The sequence below is a fragment of the Meriones unguiculatus genome, chromosome 6, assembly GCF_030254825.1.
Source record: "Meriones unguiculatus strain TT.TT164.6M chromosome 6, Bangor_MerUng_6.1, whole genome shotgun sequence".
Classification (NCBI taxonomy): Eukaryota; Metazoa; Chordata; class Mammalia; order Rodentia; family Muridae; genus Meriones; species Meriones unguiculatus.
In genome coordinates this window covers 131,878,258-131,903,503 of record NC_083354.1, presented here as the reverse complement: position 1 = coordinate 131,903,503, position 25,246 = coordinate 131,878,258, and the positions used below count along the sequence as shown (strand labels likewise).

The window sequence follows — 25,246 nt, the reverse complement described above, 5'->3', positions numbered from 1 at the left end:
TTCCAAAGAAGCCTGTTCTACACAGTGAGTTCAAGGTTAGCCAGCGTGATGTAGTGAGAGCTTGTCTCAAAAAAGGAAAGAAGAAAAAAGATGCTTTCTAAAAAGCTCTAATATGCTTGCTCTGTCACCGTGTCACACATTGGCCACCTAAGACTCAAGAAGTTCTCGGCAGATGTCGCTGCTTGGGAAGAACTTCAGAGACATGAGAGCCAGATGAATTTCTGTCCCTTGGAAGTTGTCCAGATTTGGTTATTTTACAATTATGAAAAGCAGACTAGAATTCATCATTACATCATATGTGAATATGTCCACATCCGGTCCTTGCATCGCAAGCTGTGGGCTGTGGCCCTGTGTTCCCTTGCATGACTGAATTGAGTGGTTGAGGAATTTTGGCAACAGGAGTTTTCTGATCACACAACACCAATTAATTCAAAATCAAACACACAATGTAACTCACATGACTTCACTGGTCATGCCAGGCAACACTGACAAGCCCTTGCCAGAAACATGTCGGAAAGATTTAAAACAATGGAATATTATGAATTGGCATGTTTTAACAGTTCACATGAAGTTTTATACACCTATCAAGACATAAGGATTTAAAAATAGAAGACAAAGACCCAAATAGTTTTCTACTCAGTATCTAAGAATCAAATTAGTGCTGTCTTTGAATTGAATGGGAATGTTGATTTAAAAGTTACTGCTTTCATTGCAGAAAAGCTGTTAAATAAATTTTAGGATAGGATTAGGACAGACTTTTTAAGAATTCCTGAAATATTCATAAACACAGTTCTGTCATTTTGTGTTATGTATTGCTATAAATCTGCACTCTCATGCATTGATGAATATAAAATTACAATATCCATCAACTCTGAAAACAGTGTAGATGTTTTCTGTGTGATGGTATCAAATATTCAGCTAGGATCTAATGCTATGTAGAAATAAAAAAGGACAAGAATGCCTACCACACAAGTATGAAATTTTCCTTTACATTAATAAATTGCAAACACTATATGTGTTGTAACCTGCTAAACCTCTATAGCCCCTCTGTTGAGACCTACTTTAGTTCTTATAGTAACTATAGCTCCTCTGCTAATACCTGCTGTCGCCTTTAGTATATCAGAAGCCATTTTACCTGCATGTCTCCATTTTGAATATAAGGTTAAATAGAGTTCAGGTTCTCAGGCTTTGCCTGCCTGAGACCAGAATACAATTTAATAGTTCAAAGTTGCTGCTTAGAATAAAACAATACATGATAAATGCATGTTCTGTTAGAGTTAAGACAGCAACATTTTCCTGTTACTTTCTCCAAGGAAGGTGGGGAACTGGAATGTCCCCAAGCCTATATCCTAGCCAAAAAGTTTAAAATCCTTTGTCTATCTACCTATATATAATGTTCTCAGACCAAAATCGACTGTTTAGCTAGTCACAGTGATGTAATGCTGCTCCCCCTTCACTTCCTACACCTGGTTACCTGGTTACAGTTTTTCATATAAAAACTTGCCTTTGAAACAGACTGGCATCACAGTTTGGCTCTTGAGATCACTGTGTCTCTGACTTGGTCAGTCTTGGGGTAGTTCATTCAATAATCTATCCACACATCACTGAGACTGGTGTTCAAGTGGTTTGTCTGACAATTCTTGTACCACAACAATCTGTATGACCAAAAATTATTTGCTTTACCGCAGGTGATATTTTATTATATTAACATGAGGAAAACAAGACCCAGGGAAATTTAATACTTAGACCAAAGTCATAAACATAGAAACATACCTCATTATTTATTTATTTATTTTTTATACCTCATTATTTAAATGTAGTTTTACTTAATTTTGTATTTCTCAAGGCATTTTTATAGAAAAGTATAATTGCAGATAACCCAAAAGATGATGAAATAATGTACTAATTATAAATATATTCACTTGCATCCCAACAATATTTTTGTTTGTATTTCTTTAAAATTCTTGACTGTGAAAATGATAGAGCATGCCTGTAATCTTAACACTCAGTAGGAAAAAGCAAGTGGATATACTGAGTTTGAGGCCAACGTCGTCAACAAAGAGAATTCTATGACTGCCAGGGCTACATAGTGAGACCAACGTCGTCAACAAAGAGAATTCTATGACTGCCAGGGCTACATAGTGAGACCCTCTCAATAAACAAATAATTTTTTATGATTACCAGTAAACATTTGACTTGTATATATATTTTGTATACCTACATACATTTGGTCACATAAAGAAGTCACATGACTAAAAAGGTCATGAATGGAAAAAGTTCAAGAAGCTTTGGCATATATATTGTGCATATGTGTGTGTGCACAAGTATTTTTTCTTGAAGATCTATAATATGCAGATAGTCCCTGGTCAAGCTTTATTTTAAGCTTTGCATCAGTGCCACCGCACATAAACTTATAAATTGTGTGCTGAATATCCAACGTACAATGTGGTTGGGGACCCCAGAATTTGTGCAGTGTGCAACTAGAGAGTTCTCTCTAGCAGAGTTCCTATATTTAGAAGCACTCTCACAGGGGACAACAGAGAACAAAAGAGCAGGTGCTGAATGTGGCAACGCAAGGAAAACAATGGGAACAGGTGAAATTTATACAAAAGTTAAACTTTGCTACAGGGTATTTAAAGTTTTGCATTTAGCTGTTCATACTATTAAAATATTATTTTTAAGATAGGTAGAGCTTTCTCCTGAAGGACTTAATAAAAAGGCCACTCTAAGAGGCAGCGGGGGAGCCATATTCTCCAAGTAGCTGCAAGGGAGAGAATAGGGTGGACCATCAGTGCTAGCTGTATATTGTTTTCAAACACAGTTCAGTCAGAGTGCTGTGCTAGGTGGAGCAGTCAATCAGTGTGGTGGGCTGCAGAAACCCAGATCCCTTCATGTTGCTCTGCAATTGTCCATGAAACCATTTAGAATATTTTGAAACCTAAGAATCCTCAAGCATTACCTTCCTTTGATGGGCTTATCTGTTTATTAGTGCAGTTCCATTGATTGACTCCAGGAACCTGAGTATGATAGTCAAGTGCTCTACCTCTGAACTACACACCCAACGCACTTTTGAGCTTCAACAAGTAGGTTGTGGTATGTGTTTGAGATCAGATATAAATAATTATTCTTTTCTATGCAATTCTTCAGGAAAGGATACAGAACTCTTTGTGTAAGTTGAAAGGAAAAATATATAAATTAAGAATATGAAAAAAAAAGAATATGTAGACATGACACACACCATAATGAGCTGGTTGCAACGTTACAAAGATGATTAACACTGCCCTCAAGCTATTTGCAGCTAGATAGAAGAGTGAGTGCATATGAAGACAGTTGGACTAGCTAACAGAACCTGATGACAGCAGTGTTCCTAGTTAATGTTAGCCAATGCTTATGGTGAGCCACGGCGCTCTGTAAGCTGTTTTTGTGTGCTAATCCCATCAATACTCTACATTCCTGTAAGGTAGTTATGTATCACTGTGGCTGCATTTGGTGGAGGAAAAAGAGCACTTTCAGACAAGACTTACCCACAAGTCTTGGCATGGTGTAAATTTAGTCAGCTCTTTTACATAACTCAGAGACATTAATGCTTTGATAACTACAGGAAATAGATTCTAAAATAAAGATGTTTCTAGTTTTAAATGTATTTCCTCATGTAGAATTATTTCCTACAATAGAAATAAAACTAATTCTAAATGTCATCTGTGAGAAAGCATCATCTCCATTGTTGAGAGGTTAAAACTTCAAATATTTGTTCTCATTAAGCAAATTTCCAGCTGGGCTACATTTGGGGAAAGGAGCTCAGATCACCTCTGTGGACTTTTCTTGGGACTTTGTCAGTCTTGTCAGGAAACACTTTGTTCCCTGAGAACTTTCCAACTCGACCAAGAATAAATTCTCACAAAACTTTTGCTGGTGAGCGAGCAAACATCAGAGGAAGCTCCGGGGTCTCACCTCTGCCTGGGCGTCTTGCTCTTTACAGATACTTTGATATTCACAAGGACGTGCTAAGTGGCAAGCACATCATAGCCTAGATTTTCTTTTTTAATATTTGAAGAACTTCTGTACACTTGATTTTTTTTAACAAAGTTGGAGAGTTTATATTTCACAGCTGTCAGCTATCTGGTTCAGTTATTCTTCTACCAGGCCTTGGTTTCAGAGTCAAATTGGCCACAGACAAATGGGTGAACAATGAAGAATGTGGGTAAAGATCTAAGGGGGAGTGCAGAGAAGTAGAATAACATGCACTCATTACCTCAAGACCTGCGTGTTAATCTCTCCCCGAGTGTCAAAGAAACACTTCACAAGCATGCTTTGGAAAGAAATCGCTTTCAAATGAGAGTACATTAGACTGTTTCTTTGGAATCACAGTGAATAAGAGTTTATTTGTACAAAGCTTTTAATTTTAAAAGTACTTTTCTTTTCAAAACAAAGTCACTATATTTTTTCACTTAATGATAGCATTCATTTGGCTCAGTGGATTTTTGTCATGGTTAGGATCCATAAAGTGAATTGGCCTGAGAAGATGGCTTATTCTGAAAATATAAGAACTTGAGTTCAAATCCCCAGCATCCACATTAAAAACCAAACAAATCAAAAACCAGGCAAGGCTGGGAGTGACTGTAACCCAGGTCTGAAGTGCAGAGAATTGTAGAACCTGAAAGCCAACTAGCCTAGTCCCTCTGGGTCAGTTAAAGACCCTGTGTCAAGGCAGTCAGGTGGAAAGTGACCAAGGAAGATACTTAATGTCCCATTCTTGGTTCTGTTTGAGCACACACAGGTGCATGCACTTACATACTCGTGTCTGTGTCATTTCGTGCACACGCACTCATGCAGGGGCACACACACATGCGCGTGTGAGAACACACACATGATATTTAATCATAACAGTTAAATTCCAAGATGAGAACTAAGTTCAAGTCAAAGGGTCTCTTCCTGCATGAAACTACAGTGATGCTAATTATATCACTGTCACTGTATCACACATATATGCTAATAGATATTAGGGAAAAAGTCAGGCTGTTTTAATAACAAGTCTAGGTCTGACTTGGGACTATAGAGATGGCTCAATGGTCAAGAGTATTTGCTGCTCTTTCAGAACGCTTGCTCTCCAATGTCCATGTCAGCTTCGTCTGTCTACAGCTCCAGAAAATCTGGGAAAAACAAGCTTCTTGTCTCTAGGATACCCTCAAATACCCTTTTTACAAATAAGGACACACAGATTTTGAAGATTAGCACATGGCCATCCCTTAGGGAGGCCACCCTTTCCCTATTATAACTGCCAGATGACTAATGCTTTTTCTACTTCCCAGTAGGGACTGCAGGACTAACATTTACACACGTGAATGTTGCCATACTCTGCTGAAGAGCAGTGAACATTCTGTCTTCAGCCCTTGGTAGTTTTGATCCTAAATGTTCCTCAGAAATCCACACAAGAAAGACTTGGCTTCCAGGGGATCATTATGGGGTGGCTGTAGAAGTTTTAGGAGGCAGCAGTATCTCTTCAGATTATTAGGGCTATGTCTTTGACGGAGATGGCGGGATTCTAACTCTTGTTTTTCTTCCTTCACTCCTGCTTTCTTTTCTTTTCTTTTTTTTTAACCTTGGCCATGAAGTAAACAGCATTCCTTTGCCAGATGGTCCTAACATGCTATGCTGTCTCAACATGGGCTAATTGACCATGGAACAGATCTCCCAAACCATGAGCACAAGCAAACCTTTTGTTGTTATAAGGTAATTACCCCTGCTACTGTTATAGTGAAGGATTAGTTAACACACAGACTAGCCTCAACTACTTGCCAGATCTGAAAGACATACTGGCCCCTTTGTGGCACTTGTATTACATATTCTCCTGTGAGTAATCTCATAGTTGAACATTTAATCACTTGATTGGAGCTGAAATTATTTTTAATATAGGCAGGCTATAAATAAAAACTATTATTACTGTATGGTTTACATGTAGATGCTGGTAATGTACAGATGAATAGTTTAGTTCTTACATTTTAACAGTATAGTCTCTTGAAAAACATCTATAAGCAAACTATCTATAAATTAGTAGTAAGTGTTACAATATAATGCATGAAATACCATAGAAGCAAAGAACAAGGAGCTACTATCTGTTTTGGGATGGTGGAAAGATGGCATTTGAAATCAGTTCTTGAAGTATGAGGGGTACGAAGTATGAGTACCCACAGTTGTGAGGATAAGAATGGAGTCAGAACAGGCAGACCTTACTCTCTCTCTTAGAATAAAGTGTTAGTACTTTTTGCATGTTAATTGGGACTGTGGTCTGGGTTTTCTTTATGACAGGCTGTAAATCTATATTTTAGCTGTGTACTTTTGCATTAATGTATAAGGCCTTTGAAAGTTCTTCACCCCTTTCTTATGTTTTCCTAAGAAAAAAGAAGTCTGTAAAAAGCTATGCGGCAATGCTAGATTTAATTCATTTTAACAAAGGTCACAGCATTTCTGAGTAGTAAACACAATTACAAGATCTTTCCAGTGTCTGGATATTTGGCAGATATGCCTCTGTCTGGAAGAAATGATTGGAGTCTAGGCTGGGAGGACAAATGTGAAGTCCATGAACATCTGGGAAAGGCAGACACATCTTTTTTTTTCCCCCAGCCACAGCCAAGAAGTGAAGTAAGGCAAAGATCTGTTCCTTGTTTGAATTAGGGAGACTATTGCAGGCCTAGAGAACGACTGCCTTACTGTTTCAGGTCAAACGGGAGAGGTGACTTACTTAAGTTCTGCCGTCAGGGACACAGGGTTACTTTAGTGCTACGTCAGCAACGGCTGAAGTCTATTCTTAGGGTATTTCCTCCTGTGATGACACCACCAGCAATTAATGTACTAGTATTTATAAGCTTTACTTTTAACAGCATACAGCCTTTGGGAAGGTCAGCTAATTAATTTTTGTAATGTTTCAGATTATATTTGTTGTCTATTCTATAGCCTCGATAATGAGTGATTATTAAATCACAGAAATATTAGATAAGTTTTGAAAGCACTTCCTGTAAGGAAGTAACAGGAAACAGACTAGGACTGCAGAAGTTTTTCTACCGCTGCTCAAGTGCAGGTCAACGAGGCCCCCATCTAGTTGCTAAGAAAGAGGAAGAGATTTAAAAGCAAAGCAGTATTATCAACAGAAAACTGGTATGCTTCAACACTGAGGAAACCCTTTAGTTAAGATGAGGTCACCTGAAAGTGTCCGTATCTCTGAAACTCAGGCAACTTCTTAACTGCTCTGAAGTCAGATTAATCAAATGTCTTCTGTGGCCTCATCACTGGACACAACTGTGACGACTTGGGTTGGTGTGTTGCTTTTGTCACTCATGGCGGCTTTTATTCTGGTTCAGATACTTGGTAATTGGGGCTGGAGAGATGGCTCAGAGGCTAAGAGCACTGACTGCTCTTTCAGAGGACCTGTGTTCAATTTCCACATGGCAGCTCATAACTGTTTATAACTCCAGTGCCAGGGATCAACACCATCACACAGACATACATACAGGTAAAATACTGCCCATAAAATAATAAAATTTGAAAACAGTTAAAAGATATTTGGTAATTTGAAATAATTTTTCAATGTAAAATAATGAAAACACTTGTCAGTGTGTGCTTCTTTGCCTTTAAATATCAGCTTTGTAGTTCAAGGCACCATTCATCTTATGCTGGCTTCACTGTAGCTTATGTGTAATTGGTTTCTTCTGTTGCATTCTCACCCCTCACTTGTGTCTTTTCCACAAATCTATTGGAGTAGTGTTTTAAAGTCATACAGATTCTGCAATTCTTTGCCTTAAAGCCTTGACTGATATCCATCGCTATCAAGAATAATTAAATACGCGTATATGCATACTGCTTGGAATCTGTCTGAACTTGTCTAGTACTGGAAACTAGGCATGGTCAACCTGGTTAGTACTCAGATGGGAGAGTAAAGTAGAACTTTATTACCATGCTCTAAAAGGCATTGACCAACCTGGTCCTTGTTCAGTCTTTGGCCTCATCTTCCTAACACTCCCTTCCTTCTTCACTGTTTACTAGCTGTCATGATTTACCTGCTCCTAGACCAGAAGAGTTTGTTCTATGTTTAGGTTTTTGCTTATTTCTAAAAGACTCCATATTTGTTTACTGCCTTAAAGCTCAGTGCAACTATTTTATAGTGAGTGTTCATCTTCAACTACTGAATCTACAGTAGCATCGCTTATCAGTGTCTTACAATCTTGTACATTCATAACATATCACATACATACTGTTAATTGTGTAACTATTCTCAGTTTTCTTCCTGCTCAACTATAAGCTTAATGAAGGGCAATAAATTGTCTATTTTTTTAGAGTGCATTCCTAGAGTCCTGAGTGATATTTCAAATCTAGCATGTGCTAGGCACATAGTAAATAAAGTTTTGGAAGAACAAAGAATAAATTTAAATGCAATAATGTATGAAAGTGTTAGCTCACATTGTGTCCAAATTTGCTGTTTATATTCTTGCTTTTGGAGATTGCCCTGTTCTATTCTATTCTTTCTATTCTTACATTCACTTGGCCTGTAGGAAATAATCATAACAATAGTTGATACTTATTGAATAAAAATTAGAAGAGAGCCACAAGATATTTAAAACAAATTAACCTAATTTACCAACCTCTATGATATACACTATTGTAATTCTAATTATTAAGATGACGGAACTGAAGAAGAGTAGGGTCAAATAAGGAACAATGATAACAAGTGAATAAACTAGGGTTTAGACTGAGGCAGCTTGGTCCCCCATTCATGATCATATTACTAACCTATTCAAAATCCCTTTTTTAGGCTAACAAAAGTCTTGTAATAATTAAGTAACTCCTTCTTTTTCTTCTCTCTATTCATTTACAGATGTGCATGCTAATTCAACAGGCACTGCCCTAGTTTCTAGTACTAAAGAACATGTCAACCTGCTCTCTTCTTTTCTCTTCTTTTGAGGGAAGGGATAAAAAGTGAAAGAAATGTGATCATCCTTAATACCAGCGTACTCAGCAGAGCATCAGACATTCAAAAAACTTGAGTAGAAATTTACATATTTTATAACCTAAGGTTGTCCTTTCTTGACAATGAATAGGTTTAGATATTTACAAGGTGTCTTCAGTTACCTGATTTCTCCGAACACTGCCCCAGCTTTTAGGGTAACCAGAACTTGAGCACCATCAGGGCCTCCAAGAACTTGGACTTCTCCATGCTTGATGATGTACATTTCTTTTCCAATTTCTCCCTAAATGCCATATGAGAAAAGGAAATTGTAATATATATATATATATACCCGACTGAAGAAATCTAACCTCTTCTAGAAGAGCAAATACAAATCAAGAAAGTAGGGAATATCACTGTAAAAGTAATTTATTTTAAGGCCTGGGTTGTTCGAGGTGTTGGATAGACATGTCTCATGGACCAAAATGACTGGGAAGACAGTACTTTCCATCACGTGAGCCCTGTAAGCCATCACATGTCACATGAGGAGGCACACTGGTCAGTGTCTTAGCTCAGAAGTGGGCATGGGTGGAGAAAGTAACTGATCACATGGATGGCTGAGTCTTCCGATTTCGGTCTCCACTGCTCTCATCTAAAGAAGATACTTTGTGTAGCAAGAGAGTGTGTGTGTCAACCATTCAGAGTCAAACTTACCTTCTGCTTATGTCACTGAGGTATGATTCAGGAGAAAGGACACCCTGAAGCTCTTATTCCACATTGAAAGACCATGTCAACGCAGTTGTTTCTTTCTTTCTTTCTTTTTTTTTCACTTTTCTTCACATTTTTTTCATTATAATCACAATTGAAACCCCATCCCTCGACTCCCCCAACTCCCACACTCCCTCTTTCTCCCCCAATCCCCTTCCCCTAGACCACTGAAAAGGGGGAGTTCTCCACCATTATGGATAGAGTGCAGTTGCTTTCATTAAGTTCTTGATTGTATTTGAGGAGTCTCAAGGCTAGAGCAACAACTAACAATTTACCTCTTTGGATGTTTGCATAGTTACTGACTAGTGACACTATTTTGTACACATGAGGCTTTATGGATATTCAGATCTGATTATGATAAAATAAAATGACATTCATTTATGAATGGAGGAAATAGTATTTGACTGTCTCTGGAAGTTCTTTTGATACCTAGGGTTATTTTCCTGAACAGCAAATGGTTTACAATTATCCATCAGGTTGGAATATACAATTATGAGATTTCACCTCCTAATTCATATCTGAGAAACTGAAATTCTTATACTAAACATATACTTATATGAATTATAGGTTGAAGCAGAAATTGCAATGTATATGGGTTTTACTATAGCTATTTTTTTATGATATCAATGCCAATAATATTTTGCTTTTGTGCAGTACTTGGGAAATTGATGAAAATATGGGTCTGGAGAAATGGCTCAGTAGTTCATTCCTAGCACCCACACCAGGTGGCTTACACCTCCCTCTAACTCAGCTCCAGGGGCTCTAATGTCTTCTTTTGGTCTCCTGGAGCATCCGTAAGCATGTAGTGTATATTCACAGTGAAACACACATATATACATAAATAAAAATAAATCTTAAAAAGTTTTCAAGATAGCAGATACATATCTCCTTATTTTAAATCTCGTATATGTTCCCACAGAGTGTAGGACTTTTTATACAAAAAGTATTTTGTACATAGTACTTCACTTAATTCTTGCAAAAATCCCAGAGAAAGATGTCTTTTATTTCCTTTTTTTTTTTAAAGTTGGAGATAGAAGCTAAGTAAGGTAAGTGTCTCAAGGCAGAAATACAAGGCTGGCAAGTGACAGCATTACAATGACAACACCGTCATCACCTGACATGCAGATGCACTGCATCTAAATGAATACAGTATCAAGACTGATATTTTAGTAACAAATGAAATAACATGAATAAGTTAAAAATAAAGTAAGTCATTTGAAAATTAGTGTTCTTTTCACTCTAGAAAGTGATCATTAGGCCAGGGTAATATTCCTATTTTTAACTTTTTATTTTTGCATGAAGTAATTTCAAGGAAATGGAATGCTGTTACAACTGGCTGTAAGTAGATGTGCATGATGGCTACTTAAATACAGTTCAGCACTTCTAATTATTTCTTAATGATCATTTTGATAATTTCCCAAGGAGATCAGGCATAATCAACGACCCCAAACTTCCATTACCTCTTGCATATTTTGGGGTCAATTTAAGCCTTTTCTGCTAGCTTAATTAGCAGTTAGACGAGGTAGACATCACTTCAAGAGAATAGAGGCTGACAGCAAGTACAGAGCAAGATTGAACCTAACTTATGACTGTTTCATGTGCAAATTTGGAAAAAAGTGTTAAAAGGTAAGTACTTCAGGTAGTGCAAGGTAACTCTGAGTGAGTGTGTATGTCAAAAATAGTAGGATTCTTGTGTCAGCTCTTTCTGAGGCTAGTGGGGGGGCACCATGACACCCAGGGCGCTTCATCAGAGAAGAGAGATGGTACTCGGTGTGGTTCCTGGACCCTTAGCATCATGAAGAGCTCCTTTGGAGGGGAGACTCCCAAACCCCACTGCAAAAACATTGCATGCAAATCTTTGGAAATTAAGTCCCAGAAATCCAAGCCTTGAGAAGCCACGTGGGTGTTTTCTGTACGGCAGCACGGCATCTGAGAAAACTCGCACGCAGTCTGAAAGGACCACAAGCTTCCCCAAAGCAATTTAGAATATCATACCCAAACTCTGCCGTTGCTTCAGTTATTTAGGTAACCTCTAATTGAACATGACTTGCCTTTCTTTCACCTTCTCTGCAAGTCTCTGGGGAAATAGTAAATAGATATTAAATTTAATTCAGCTATCTAAAGTTTGGTCAAGTAACAGCTTTCCTTCTCTGTCAATATCTAGCACTGTGAAATATTCACTTAGAAATAAAAGCAAACCTAAAAACTGAAGCAAAATCAAAGAGCAATAACTTGAATTCTGCCTTCTACCTCCTCTTCCTCTACCTATGTCATTCTTTTCCTCATCTCTATGTTACTCTTTATCTCTTTATTATCGGATAAATCAGTATGATGATTACATTGGAAAGGAGAAAGCCACATCCCTGCACCTCACACTTCCTTAAGCAATTTTGCACTGCTTTGAGGTACAAGTGCTAAGTTTCTGTGTGTTTTTTCAATAACCAACGACTTCAGTCACAACTGGAATGCATTTTAGTGCGTTAAATCTGTACCATTCCAGTGCACCACTGCCCCCTCAGGAACTCTTGCACAGTTTCTTTTGTTTTTCCTTTCTCCATGTTAATGAATATGGTTTCATTTCACTTTCAGTCAGCCTTGTTTTATGGGGATGAGTTTGTGTGGAACGTACATGGTTGGTTTACAGTGTGCCGGAATCCTCTTTTATCATTCATAGCTCCTTATCAGCTGCCCATGTTCATTAATCCTCACAGATGTCTTTCACACTCGTGTCTTCAGCGACAGCCTTCTCTCTCACACCGTGCCTTGAGCTTTTAAAGCCAGTTTTCATTATATTCCAGTTGCAAAACATTCACTTTCCATTTCATCTTTTTTCAACTCATTGAGTCCACCGATGAGCTGGTGTCTTCATCTGATGCATTTGAAGTATTTCACCCCTCATTTGATTTTGTCTTTTCCCACTATTTTGGTCACTCATTTGCCTCCATTCCTTGAATGTGACAGGCTCTGCCTTGCCTCTTGGATCATTGCTGAAACTTCTCACAAAAAATATTAACTTATCGATTTCTTTTTTTCTTTTTCTTTTTTTCAACTAAAGGACTATTTATCTTTAGATTTTTACAAAGGTCATAATTGACAAACTGACAACTTTTCTCTCCCAACATCCAAATAAGTAAGTTCCTTTAGGACCCTGTTTGCCTCTAACAACTTCTGTTTCTACCTAAATAACATCACATTTTACAGTTGTGCATTTATTTAAGTTCTGTTTTCTTTACCTTTCATCAGGTCTACCTTTCTCACGGATGTATTTCAGAAAAGGGTTCTCTTTAAATGCTAACATGTTGGCTTCATCAGTAGTAGCTGAAGGTCTAGGTGTGGAACCCAGACTTCTAAGTGCATTTGATGCTGACACTTCAGCACTAGACTGTAAACTCCTGGAGGACAGGACCTTTGTTTTCTGCTCGGTACCCATTATAGTACCTGTTCCACAGCACTCAAAACTGCTTATTGCTTTCTCTACATTCTGCTGCAGGTGCAATTTCTTCCTCTCTGTCTTGGCTCAAGCTAGGTTTTTTGCCATATGCAGGTAACACTGAAGTCTCCTGGCTGCTGCCCTTGCCTTAGGTCAGCTTATAACCTGCCTTTTATTCCACATCTGGACTGAAGCAAGTGCTTCTCCTCTGCACTCACTTGTGACCTCCCCAAGGCCTCAGGTCGTTTCCATTGCTTTGCATTGTACATCTTCCTTTATTTTTTATTTGTTTTGTAAAACATCCACAGAAGCATATATTGCATATTGAGTATACCCTACCACAACCCTCTACCTTCCATCTTTTTCTACCTTGCCTGTTGGTGTCCTTTGTTCTCATAGTCATTTTACATCTACTTTAACATCACATGTACACATAATTTTATGTTCTATTTTTAAATTTTTATTATTAGCTTCATCGTTGACTTAATTTCTTTAGATATAATATTCAAGATATCATTCTATCTCTCTCTTTCAAGAATTTACTGTGTAAATTAGGTGCCCTAGAACTACTTCCTTATGTAGCTCCTGCTGACCTTGACTTTGTGATCCTCCTGAAAGCTGGGCTTATAGACATATTCTTAATCATGTTTGAGAGTCTGGTGTGGTGACACACACCTTAATCTCAACACCTGAGAAGCAAATCTCTATGAGTTTCAGGGTAGCCTGGGTTCCAGGCCAGCCAGGGCTACATCATGAGACCCATTAATCTGTATAGAAAGACAGGCACAATATATGAATAGTTCTTATTTCTTCATGGTAAAATTTCCTTGTTTGCGGTTTATATGTTTTCTTTTTTAAAAAAATAGTAAAAGTAATACTTTTGTAGTCATTAAATTCACAATGAAGATTTAAAAATTTGTCATTGATTATCTATTAACTAACTAGACAAAGAGAAGTAACAGATAGCATGTTGATGACATAGAAAAAGCAAGACCTATCAATTCTACATTTTATCCTTCACTTAAAATATTTAAATTTGATGGTGTATTCTTATTGGTAATTTGCATTTACACAAAGAACTTTTTGGGCCACCTACATATCTATTCTGTACCCTACGCAATTGAACCTATATTATCTTTTTCCATTTTGAACACCAAACATAGATTGTTGTTTTGTAGAATTAAGTATGTGTCATAGTGTGTTTTATAATACGGTAGTCACTCTGGACAGATTTTATTTAAATACATCATGACCTGTGTCCTGATTGGTCCAGTGCATCATTAACTGTGCATTTGAAAATAGTATGCACTTACCCTTTTGCAGACAAAGTCACCAGGTAAATAAATAGTGGATTTCAGTCTTAGCAGCAGGTCGTAAATCATTTGTGTGTCACAGCCCTAGATAAGGAGAACAATAATTTTACAGACATAGCTAAAGGCAAACATTGTAAATTATTTTAAAAGCAATAAAAATAAATAGTTAACAGACAGCTGTCATCATCTACAAATGCTATCTTACAACAGATATGGACTTGCCTTGACCTAGGAAGGAAGATAGCCATATCATGAGCTTATAACTTGATAAAGAAGTAGTTACAGTAAATCATGTCTTTACTACCTGTTGTTATTCATTCATGCTCTAATCTGCTAAACTATAAAATGGTTATAAAACAAGTACTCATAAAAATTTACATGGTGTTTTACTAATGAAAGTTATTAATGATTATGCCCATGGCCTGTTTGGTTTAACATAATTTACAGTATTTGATAAACAGCTTTCTTTTGTAAAACATTATTTAGTAATTTTTATATTATTTCATACTTTAAACTTATATATGTCTTTCATTTCCAACATAAGTATAATCTTCTTAAAGGTAGGAAAATACTTAAAGAGGTGGGTGGGATTATGTGCTTCACATAGCTACCTTTTGGTGACTTCTTGCCTATTGGATGACTATAAAAACAACCTACATGCCTAACCCAACTAAGCTCTCTAGCCTCTACGAATTGGGACTATTTTTTAAATTGAAGATAGATTTTAAGAATCTTTTTTCTGCAGGGCAGAGTCTTTCAGAGGCCCTCTGTGGCACGTTCCTAGGTTGTTTCCTGCTTTCTTCTTCTTCTGATGTCCATCCTCTTTGCCTTTCGGGATGGGGATTGAGCGTTTAGTGTCTAAATGGGTTACATAGTAATAGGAAGAGGGACTGCCTCCGACACAATCTGATTGGCTTGCTCTTTGATCACCTCCTCCTGAGGGGAGAGCAGTCTTACCAGGCCACAGAAGATGACAATGCAGCCAATCCTGATGTAATCTGATAGACTAGGGTCAGAGGAAGGAGAGGAGGACCTCCTCTATCAGTGGACTCGGGGAGGGGCATGCGTGAAGAAGGGGGAGGAAGGGTGGGATTGGGAGGGGAGGAGGAAGGGGCTTATGGGGGGAAATCTTATTTGGGAATAAAGTGTAATTAATAAAATAAAATTAAATTAAAAAAGAATCTTTTTTCATACAATGTATTATTATACGTCCCCCTCCCTCTATCCCCCACAGTTCTTTCCCACCTCCTCTCCCTCCTTTATCTGCTCCTTTCTTTCTCTTATTAGAAAAGAACAGGTTTTAAGAGAGAACGCCAAACATGACAAAATAAAATACAATAAGGGAAAGGAAAAGGAAAAACTATCATATTAAAGTTGGACACTGCAACCCAACAGGAGAAGAAAAGTCCTAAGAGCATGCACAAAAGTCAGAGACCCACTTGTTCTCAGTCAGGAGTCCAATACAAGTACTGAGCTAATAGCTGTAGGCCCTGTGGTTGCTGCTTCAGTTTCTGTGAGCTCAAATGTCCCTTGCTTAGTTGATTCCGAGGGCCTTGTTCTCCTGGTGTCCTTTAGCTCCCCTGGCTCTTACAAACTTTCCACCAATTCCACAGGATTCCCTGAGGAATTTGATTCAGACCTCCACTTTATGCCATTGCTCTAGGTGCTGTCTAGCCGTGGGTCTTTGCATCTGATCCCCTTTGCTGCTGGAGGAAGCCTTTCTGTGATGACTGGATAAGAAAGATACTGATCTATGAGTATAACAGAATATCATTAAGAATCATTTTATTGATTCTTTACTTTCTTCATTTATTTGTTCTTTCTTCATTTCTTTCTTCTTTCTTCATTTCTCTGTTATTTCTCTCTCTCTTTCTTTCCTTCTTTCCCTTTTTTCTCTCTCTTTCTTTCTTTCTCTCTCTTTCTCCCTTCCTTCCTTCCTTCCTTCCTTCCTTCCTTCCTTCCTTCCTTCCTCTCTCTCTCTTTCTGTCTTTCTGTCTTTCTTTCTGCCTTCCTTCCTTCCTTCCTTCCTTCCTTCCTTCCTTCCTTCCTTCCTTCCTTCCTTCCTTCCTTTCTTTCTTTCTTTCTTTCTTTCTTTCTTTCTTTCGTAGGTCTCTGGGTATCTAGTCTTTAGTTTTTTGGTTACCCAAGCTTTGTCGGATATAGGCTCTTTCTCGTGGAGTGGACCTTAAGTCAAATCAGACATAATCAGACATTGGTTGCCAATTCCCACAATTTCTGTGTCAACATTGCTCTAGTGTATTTTGTAGGCAGGACAGGTTGTAGGGTAAAGATTTTGTTGCTGAGCTGGTGTCCATGTTTCTCTTTCAGTAGCCTGCAGAGTATCTTCCCACACCAAAGATACTAGAACCTAGGGATGAAGGTTCCATGTAGGCTCTAAATCAACTTCTCCATGTTCAGTGAGGGATATGGATGTTGTCTTTGGCAATGGGGCCCTGATGTCCGTTTATGGAGAGCAATCCTTTGTCTTAACATCACCTGGGTTGTTTGGGGATTTTTATGGCCCCCTTTGGCCAACAACCCAGTTGAACAGAACCAAGTCTCTCTACTTGCCTGAGGAGGCTGGTGAGACACTGTCTCCCTTATTTCCAGGAGTCCTCATTAGGAACACAATCATAGGTTCTAGCGAGTCTCCACTGTACTAGAATTCCACAGTGACCCCCAATGACCCTGCACTCCATCTCTCCATTCCATCTCTCTGCCATTGATCTCTCCTGATCCCATCTCCACCCCTCCCCAGTCCACATATAAGGTCTATTCTAGTTCCTCTTCCCAGGGAGATCATAAGGCCTCCGAGACTCCTCCTATTTCCCTATCCTCTCTGCAGCTACGGATTGTAGCTTAAGTATCATTTATTTAATGGTTTATAATGTTCACTTGTAAGTGAACACCTATGATATCTATCTTTCTGTGTCTGTTTTACCTCACTCAGGATGTTTTTTTTTTCTAGTTCCATCCATTTGTCTGGAAATTTCATGAAGTAATTTTTTAAAGCAGCTACATAATGCTACACTGTGTAAATCTACTTTTTCTTTATTCATTCTTCTTTTGAAAGATATCTAGGTCATTTTAAATGTCTGGTTATTATGAATAAAGTCACAATGACTTTATGTCACAATGACTTTATGACTGAGCAAGTGTCCTTGTCAGGTAAGATGGAGTGTCCTTTGGGTATATGCCCAAGAGTAGTATACCTGGATCTTGAGATAAATTGAGTGCCAATTTTCTGAGGAATCACCATGTTGATTACCATATCGGTTGTACAAGTTAGCACTCCCACCAGCAATGAATGTATGTTCCCCTTACTCCACAACCTTGTCAGCATGAGCTGTGACTTGTGTTATTGATCTTCACCATTTTGTTAGCTAAAAGCCTGAATCTTCAAGTAGTTTTTACTTGTATTTCCCTGATAGCTAAGGACATTGAACAGTTTTTCAAGTGTTTCTAAGCCCTTTGAGATTCCTCTGTTGAGAATTCTGTTTACAACTCTTCCCCATTTTAATTTGATTATTTTGTTTTTTGATGTCTAGTTTTTTGAGTTCTTTATATGTTTTATATATTAGTCCTCTATCAGATGTGTAGTAGGTAAATTTCCCTCCAATTTTTAGTCTGATATCTTTCTGATTAATGGTATCCTTTGCCTTAAAGAATCTTTCAAGTTTCATGAGGCCCAATTTATTAATTATTGTTCTCTGTGCCTGTGCTACCAGAGTTCTGTTCAGAAAGTTATTTCCTGTGTCAATGTGTTCATCTTTATTCCTCACTATCTCTTCTGTGAGGTTCGGTGTATCTGGATCTACGTTGGGGTCTTTGATCCGCTTTGACTTGGATTTTGTGGCGGGTGATCAATATGGCTCTATTTGCTTCTTCTAGTGCACACATTCAGGTTGACAAGCACCGTTTGTTGAAGATGCTGCCCTTTCCCCCCAGTATGTATTTTCTGGCTTCTTAAGAAAAAATTCAGGTGTCCAGTGGGTATAAATTTATGTCTGGGTCTTCAACTCTATTCCATTAATCATGTGTCTGCTTTTTTATGCCAATACATGTGGTCATAGAGAAATTTTAATCCATCAACATGGCTACACTGTCAAGGAATTACATCCAAAGTCCTAGGTCTGTGATCTGCTCGAAATATATATATACACATATACCCTTAGTACACACCTTTAATCACTCTGGCTGGAATACAGTCACACCTTTTACACACACCTTTAATCCCAAATGATGACATATAATTGAGGAGCAGATAAAGTGATGACTCAGAAAAAGATATGTCAGAATGAGTCAGAGATAGGATATGCCCAACTCTCATGAGAACAGATAGGAAAGAGAGGTTACAATAACAGCAGTGCAGGAGAAGAGAGGGTTGAGTTGGGTACAGTTCAGGTGAATGCAGTTGAGTTCTGTTCAGTTCATGCAGTCAGTGAAGTTCAGTTTGGGGAATTCAGAGTCAGGTTTTTTCAAGCACAGTAATTCAGTCAGAAGCTGAGAGAAGCCAGTTTGAATTAGTCAGCTTGGATAGGAATTTTGAACCAGAACAGTTGAGTTGACCCAACCAGCCAGAGTCCAGGAAGAACTAAGAAGGATGAGCTTATTCAGTAGTAAATCTGGGAGGCTGGAACATTCTAGGTTTAGGTTAGCCGACAGAGGCTGGAAGTTAAAGCCTTCAAGGTCCAGCTTTGCAGAAGACTAGATTGTACAGAAGCTAGAAGCTTCTAGGCTTAGGCCTAGGGATAGCTAGAACAGAGAAAGAAATGCTCTGGGCTCAGCCCAAGCTGAATATTTGCAGAGGTATGTTTCTCATCCCACATCTGAGGTAATAAAAACAACATTTACATTTGTTTTTTATTACTATAATTCTGCAGTAAAACTTGAAGTCGGGGATGGTGGTATTTCCAGCAGTTTTTTATTGTTAAGATTTGTTTTTTCCTATTCTTGGATTTTTGTTTTTACATACGAAGTAGATAATTGTCCTTTCAATTGTCTGTAAAGAATTGTATTGAAATTTTGATGGGGATTATATTGAATTTGTAGATTGCTTTTGATAGGATGGGCATTTTTTACTGTGCTAATTCTATCGATCCATGAGAATGGAAATTTTTCCATCTTCTGATATCTTCTTCAATTGTTTTCTTCAATGACTTGAAATTTTATTTATTTATTATTATCATTTATTACAATTTATTCAATTTGTATCCCAGATGTGGCCCCCTCCCCCATCTCCTCCCAAACCCACCCTTTCTCCCTCTTCTCTTCTGATGCCTCTCCCCTAGTCCACTGATAGGGGAGGTCCTCCTCCCCTTCTATTTGACCCTAGCCTATGAGATCTCATCAGGACTGGTTGCATTGTCTTCCTCTGTGGCCTGGCAAGGCTGCACCCCCCTGGGGGTGGTGGTGATAAGAGAGCCTGCCATTGGGTTCATAGCAGAGAAAGTCCCTGCACCCCTTACTAGGGACCCCACTTGGAGAGCAAGTCTATGGGCTACATCTGAACTGGGGTTTTAGGTCCTCTTCATGCATTGTCTTTGGTTGGGGAATCATTCTCTTCAGGGGCCCCAGGGCTCAGTTTTTATGTCTCTGTTGGTCTCCTTTTGGAGTTTCTGTCCCCTTCAGGTCTTAGTATCTCCGTCTTCTTTCCTAAGATTCCCTGTACTCTGCCCAAAGTTTGGCTATGAGTCTCAGCCTCTGCTTTGATACCTCAATCAGTAGAGTCTTTCAGAGGCCTTCTGTGGTCGGCTCCTGTCCTGTTCCCTGTCAAATGCGATAGACATCAGAAGCAGGACTTTATACAAGTGTTTCACTTGCTTGGTTAGAGTTACCCCAAGATTTTTTATATTACTTGAGGCTATTGTGAAAGATGTTGTTTCCTGATTTCTTTTTCAGTCTGTTTGTAATTTATGTATAGAAGGACTACTGAATTTTTATTTATTTATTACAGTTTATTCAATTAGTATCACAGCTGTAGCCCCCTCCCTCATTTCCTTGCACTCATGCCCTCCCTCCCTCTCTCTTATCCTCTCATGCCCCTCTCCCAATCCACTGATTAGAGGTTCTCATCCCCTTCCATCTGACCCTAGCCTATCAGGTCTTATCAGGACTGGCTACATTGTTTTCCTCTGTGGCCTGGTAAAGCTGCCCACCCCTCAGGGGGAGGTGATCAGAGAGCCAGCCACTGAGTTCATGTCAAAGACAGCCCCTGTTCTCTTTACTAGGAAACCCACTTGAATACTGAGCTTCCACGGGCTACATCTGTTCAGGGGTTTTAGGTTATCTCCATGCACAGTTCTTGATAGGAGTATCAGTCTCAGAGAAGACCACTGTGCCCAAATTTTTTGGTTCTGTTGCTCTCCTTGTGAAGTTCCTGTCTGCTCTAGGTCTTTCTATCTCCCCCTTCTTTCATAAGATTTCCTGCACTCTGCCCAAAGTTTGACTATGAGTCTCAGCATCTGCTTTGATACCTTGCTGGGTAGAGTCTTTCAACAGCCCTCTGTGGTAGACTTCTGTCCTGTTACCTGTTTTCTCCCTCTTCCAATGTCCATACTGTTTGCCATTCTGAGTGAGGATTGATCCTCTTACCCAGGATCCTCCTTCTTGCTTAGCTTCTTTGGGTGTATATATTTTAGTATGATTATTCTATATTATATGTCTAATATCCAATTATAAATGAGTATATACCATTTGTGTCTTTCCGCTTCTGGGATACCTCACTAAGGATGATGTTTTCTAGTTCCTACCATTTGCCTGCAAATTTCATGATTTCCTTATTTTTAAAAGCTGAGTAGTATTCCTTTGTGTAAATGTACCACAATTTCTGTATCCATCCCTCAGTTGAAGGATATTTGGGTTGTTTCTAGATTATGGCTATTACCAAAAAAAAAAAAAAAAAAAAAAAAAAGCTGCTATGAACATGACTAAGCAAATATCCTTGTTGTATATTTGAGCATATTTTGGATTGTGCCTAGGAGTGGTAAAACTGGATCTTGAGGTAGCACTATTTCTAATTTTCTGAGAAAGAACTAGATTGATTTCCAAAATGGTTGTACAAATTTACATTCCCAGCAGCAATGGAGGAAGGTTCCCCTTTCTCCACATCCTCTCCAGCATGTGTTGTCACTTGAGTTTTTGATCTTGGCCATTCTGATAGGTGTAAGATGAAATCACAGGGTTGTTTTGATTTGCATTTCCCTGATAACTAAAGATGCTGATCATTTCTTTAAGTATTTTTCTCCCATTTGATAATTCCTCTATTGAGAATTCTCTGCTTACCTCTGAACTCCAATTTTTAATTGGAATACTTGATTTGTTGCTTTTTAACTTCTTGAGTTCTTTATATATTCTGGATATTAGCCCTCTGTCAGATCTAGGGTTGGTGAAGATCCTTACCCAGTCCGTAGGCTGTCATTTTGTTCTGACAACAGTGTCCTTTGTTTTACAGAAGCTTTTCAGTTTCATGAGGTCCCATTTTTTGATTGTTGATGTTAGAGCCTGTACTGTGGTTTTTCTGTTCAGGAAGTAATTTACATATTCAATGCAATTCCCATCAAGTTACCAGCATAATTCTTTACAGACTTTGAAAGAAAAATTCTCAACTTCATGTGGAATAACAAGAAACCCAGAATCGCTAAAACAATAAACAAAATAAAAGATCATCTGGAGATATCTCCATCCCTGATCTGTACTGTACTGTACTGTACTATAGAACAACAGTCATAAAAATTTCATGGTACTGGAATAGAAACAGAGTAGTGGATCAATGTAATTGAATAGAAGACCCAGAAATAACCCTACAGACATATGAATACCTGATTTTTGACAAAGATGCTAAATCCATACAATGGAAAAAAAAGATAGCATCTTCAACAAATGGTGCTGGTCTAACTGGATGTCTACATGTAGAAAAATACAAATAGATCCATACTTATCATCCTGCACAAAACTAAAGTCCAAGTGGATCAAAGACCTCAATATAAAACCAGACACACTAAACCTGTTAGAAAAAAAGGGGGGAAGAACCATGAACTCATTGGCACAGGAGACAACTTCCTGAACAGAACACCAACAGCTACTGAATTTTTTTAAAGTTAATACTGTACCTTACCACTTTGCTAAAAGTCTTTATTAGTTGTAGGATTTCCCTGGTAGAACTTTTAGGGTCACTTGTGTATACTATCATATAATCTGTGAATAATGATACTTTGAGTTTGTCCTTTCCAATTTTTATCTCCTTCGCCTTCTTCAGTTGTCTTATTGCTCTAGATAAAACTTCAAGTACTGTATTGAGTAGATATGGAGAGAGTTGGATCACCCTGCCTTCTCTCTGATTGTGGTGGAACTGTTTCGATTTTTCTCTCCATTTAATTTGATGTTGGCTATAGGCTTGTTGTATATTGCCTTCATTATGTTAGGTATGTGGCTCATACCTCTAACTTCTCCAGGATTTTTATCATGGAGCATTGTTGGAATTTGTCAAAGGCCTTGATCATGTGTTTTCTTTTTCTTTTTTTGTTCATATGGTAGATTACACTTACTGAAATTTGTACATTGACCCCTGTCTGCATCTATGGGATAAAGCCTACTTGGTTATGGTGATGAAATTTTTTATTTTTCTTGGATATAGTTTGTGAATATTTTATTGAGTATTTTTGCATTAGTGTTCAAAAGGGAATTTGGACTGTTTTTCTTTCTTTCTTTCTTTCTTTCTTTCTTTCTTTCTTTCTTTCTTTCTTTCTTTCTTTCGTTGAGTCTTTATCTGGTTTAAGTGTCAGGGTAACCAATACCCATAAAAGGAATTGGGCAATGTATTTTATGTTTCTATTTTTGTGGAATTATTTAAGGAGTATTGCTATTAACTCTTCTTTGAAATTCTGGTGGAATTTTTCACCAAGACCACCTGGGCCTAGGCTTTTTATTTTTATTTTTATTTTTTATTAGGAGACTGCTTTTATTTCACTGGGGGTTATATGTCTACTTACATTGTTTATCTGGTCTTTATTTAACTTTGGCAAGTGGTCCTATTGAGAAAATTATTTATTTCTTTTATGCTCTTCAATTTGGTGTAATCCATCTGTCCAGGTCTTTTTAGCTTTTAGAGTCTCCATTGAGATGCTGGGAATAATTCTAATGAGTTTGCCCTTGTACTTTACTTAGCCTTTTTCTCTTGAAGTTTTAATATGCTTTCTTTGCTCTGTATGTTTAGTGTTTTGATTATTATGTGGTGGGAGGACTTTGTTTTTTGGTCCAATTTATTTGGTGTTCTGTATGCTTTTCCTTCATTAGGATCTCTTTCTTTGGGTTAGGAATATTTTCTTCTACGATTTTGTTGAAAACATTTTCTGGGCCTATGGGCTGGGATTCTTCTCCTTCCTCTACACTTATACTTCTTATTTATGGTCTTTTCAAGTTTCCCAGTGTTTCAGCCAGGAGTGTTTTAGGTTTAATATTTTCTTTGACCAATGTATCTGTTTCCTCTATAATATCTTAAATGGATGAAATTCTTTCTTCAGTGCTGTGTATTTTGTTGGTGAAGCTTGCCTCTGTAATTCCTGTTCAAGTTCCTAAATTTTTCATTTCCAGAATTTCCTCAGTTTGTGTTTTTTTCATTGCTTCTATTTCCATTTTTGGGTCTTGAACAGTTTTATCTATTTTCTTATAGTTTGTGTTTTCCTTTATTATTTTAATGGATATATTAATTTCTCCTTTAAGGACCTCTACAATGTTCATAAAGGATGTTTTAACATTTTCTTTTCTTTTCTTTTGTGTGTGTGCATGCGCATACTTCAGCTATGTTGGAATATTCCAGGCCTGCTGTGATAGGAAAAGTTATCTTTTTGTGCTGCCTACTCAATGCTTCATATGATAAATAGACCTCAAGCTAACTTCTTTCCAGGTATGTGTATGTGTGTATCTCTCTGTCTCTATGTGTGTGTCTCTGTCTCTTTCTGTCTTTCTGTCTGTCTATTTCTCTCTGTCTCTCTGTCTCTGTCTCTCTCTGTGTATGGTATTGGTAGCAATAAAATAGTCACAGGACAGATGGAGTTGCAAGGGGATTTATACAGTCAAGTTTTCCATGAGAGAGGGGTATGGTTTTACTTGGATACATAGGCATTAGGCTTTCCTTCAGAATAAAGGCACATCTTAGGAAATACACACAATAAACATCCACAGTCACTTCCATGGGAGCCCATCAGCGTTTGTACTTGCTCTCTAGGGACACATACTCCAACATTAAACCTGAGGTAATCACAACAATGTGCGCTACAGTAGTCTTCTCTTCCATACACCCTTACTAGATAGTAATTGGCTGTGGTCTGTCATTGTCTATTGTGAAAATAGCAAATGAAGAAATCTAGAAATGAACATTGGTTTTAAGTTGAGCATCACTCTGAGTAGTGAGAAGAAGTCATGAGCTATGTACCTGAATTTTGCTCAGAACATGAATCATTCTTTTGCTCCAGCCTAGTCAGTGCATACATGCTACCTACACATTAGTTACCGAGCAGCCATCTTAGCTAACTGACTGTTGTGCTGTGCTGATGGTTATGCTCATTTGGTTCTTATATTACTTAACTGTGGTTCCAAAATGTAAGACAAACAGCACTGGAAACTTGGCTATCCCAACAAAAAGCCATGACATGATCCTTTACGTAACAGGGGGGAGGCCTTTACTCAAGGAAATAAATAAATAATAACAATAATCACTGAGTTTTCTTGCAGTTATGATAAGAATGAATTGTTTTATCCACAAAAATGTGAAAAGGGGAAAACAAACTCGTGGTTTGTTTT

At 38.0% G+C, this 25,246-nt stretch overlaps 1 protein-coding gene across 1 annotated transcript in view; it reads right to left on the bottom strand.

Moving 5' to 3' along the window:
- The window catches only part of Cngb3 (cyclic nucleotide gated channel subunit beta 3), a 169,599-nt gene that overhangs the window by 7,688 nt on the left and 136,665 nt on the right, over nt 1-25,246 (bottom strand). The window contains exons 14-15 of the mRNA XM_060386160.1: nt 14,447-14,530; nt 9,121-9,239 (exon numbers count right to left, since the gene is read on the bottom strand). Coding sequence (XP_060242143.1) covers nt 9,121-9,239; nt 14,447-14,530 — 203 coding nt within the window. The remainder of the gene's footprint in view (nt 1-9,120; nt 9,240-14,446; nt 14,531-25,246) is intronic.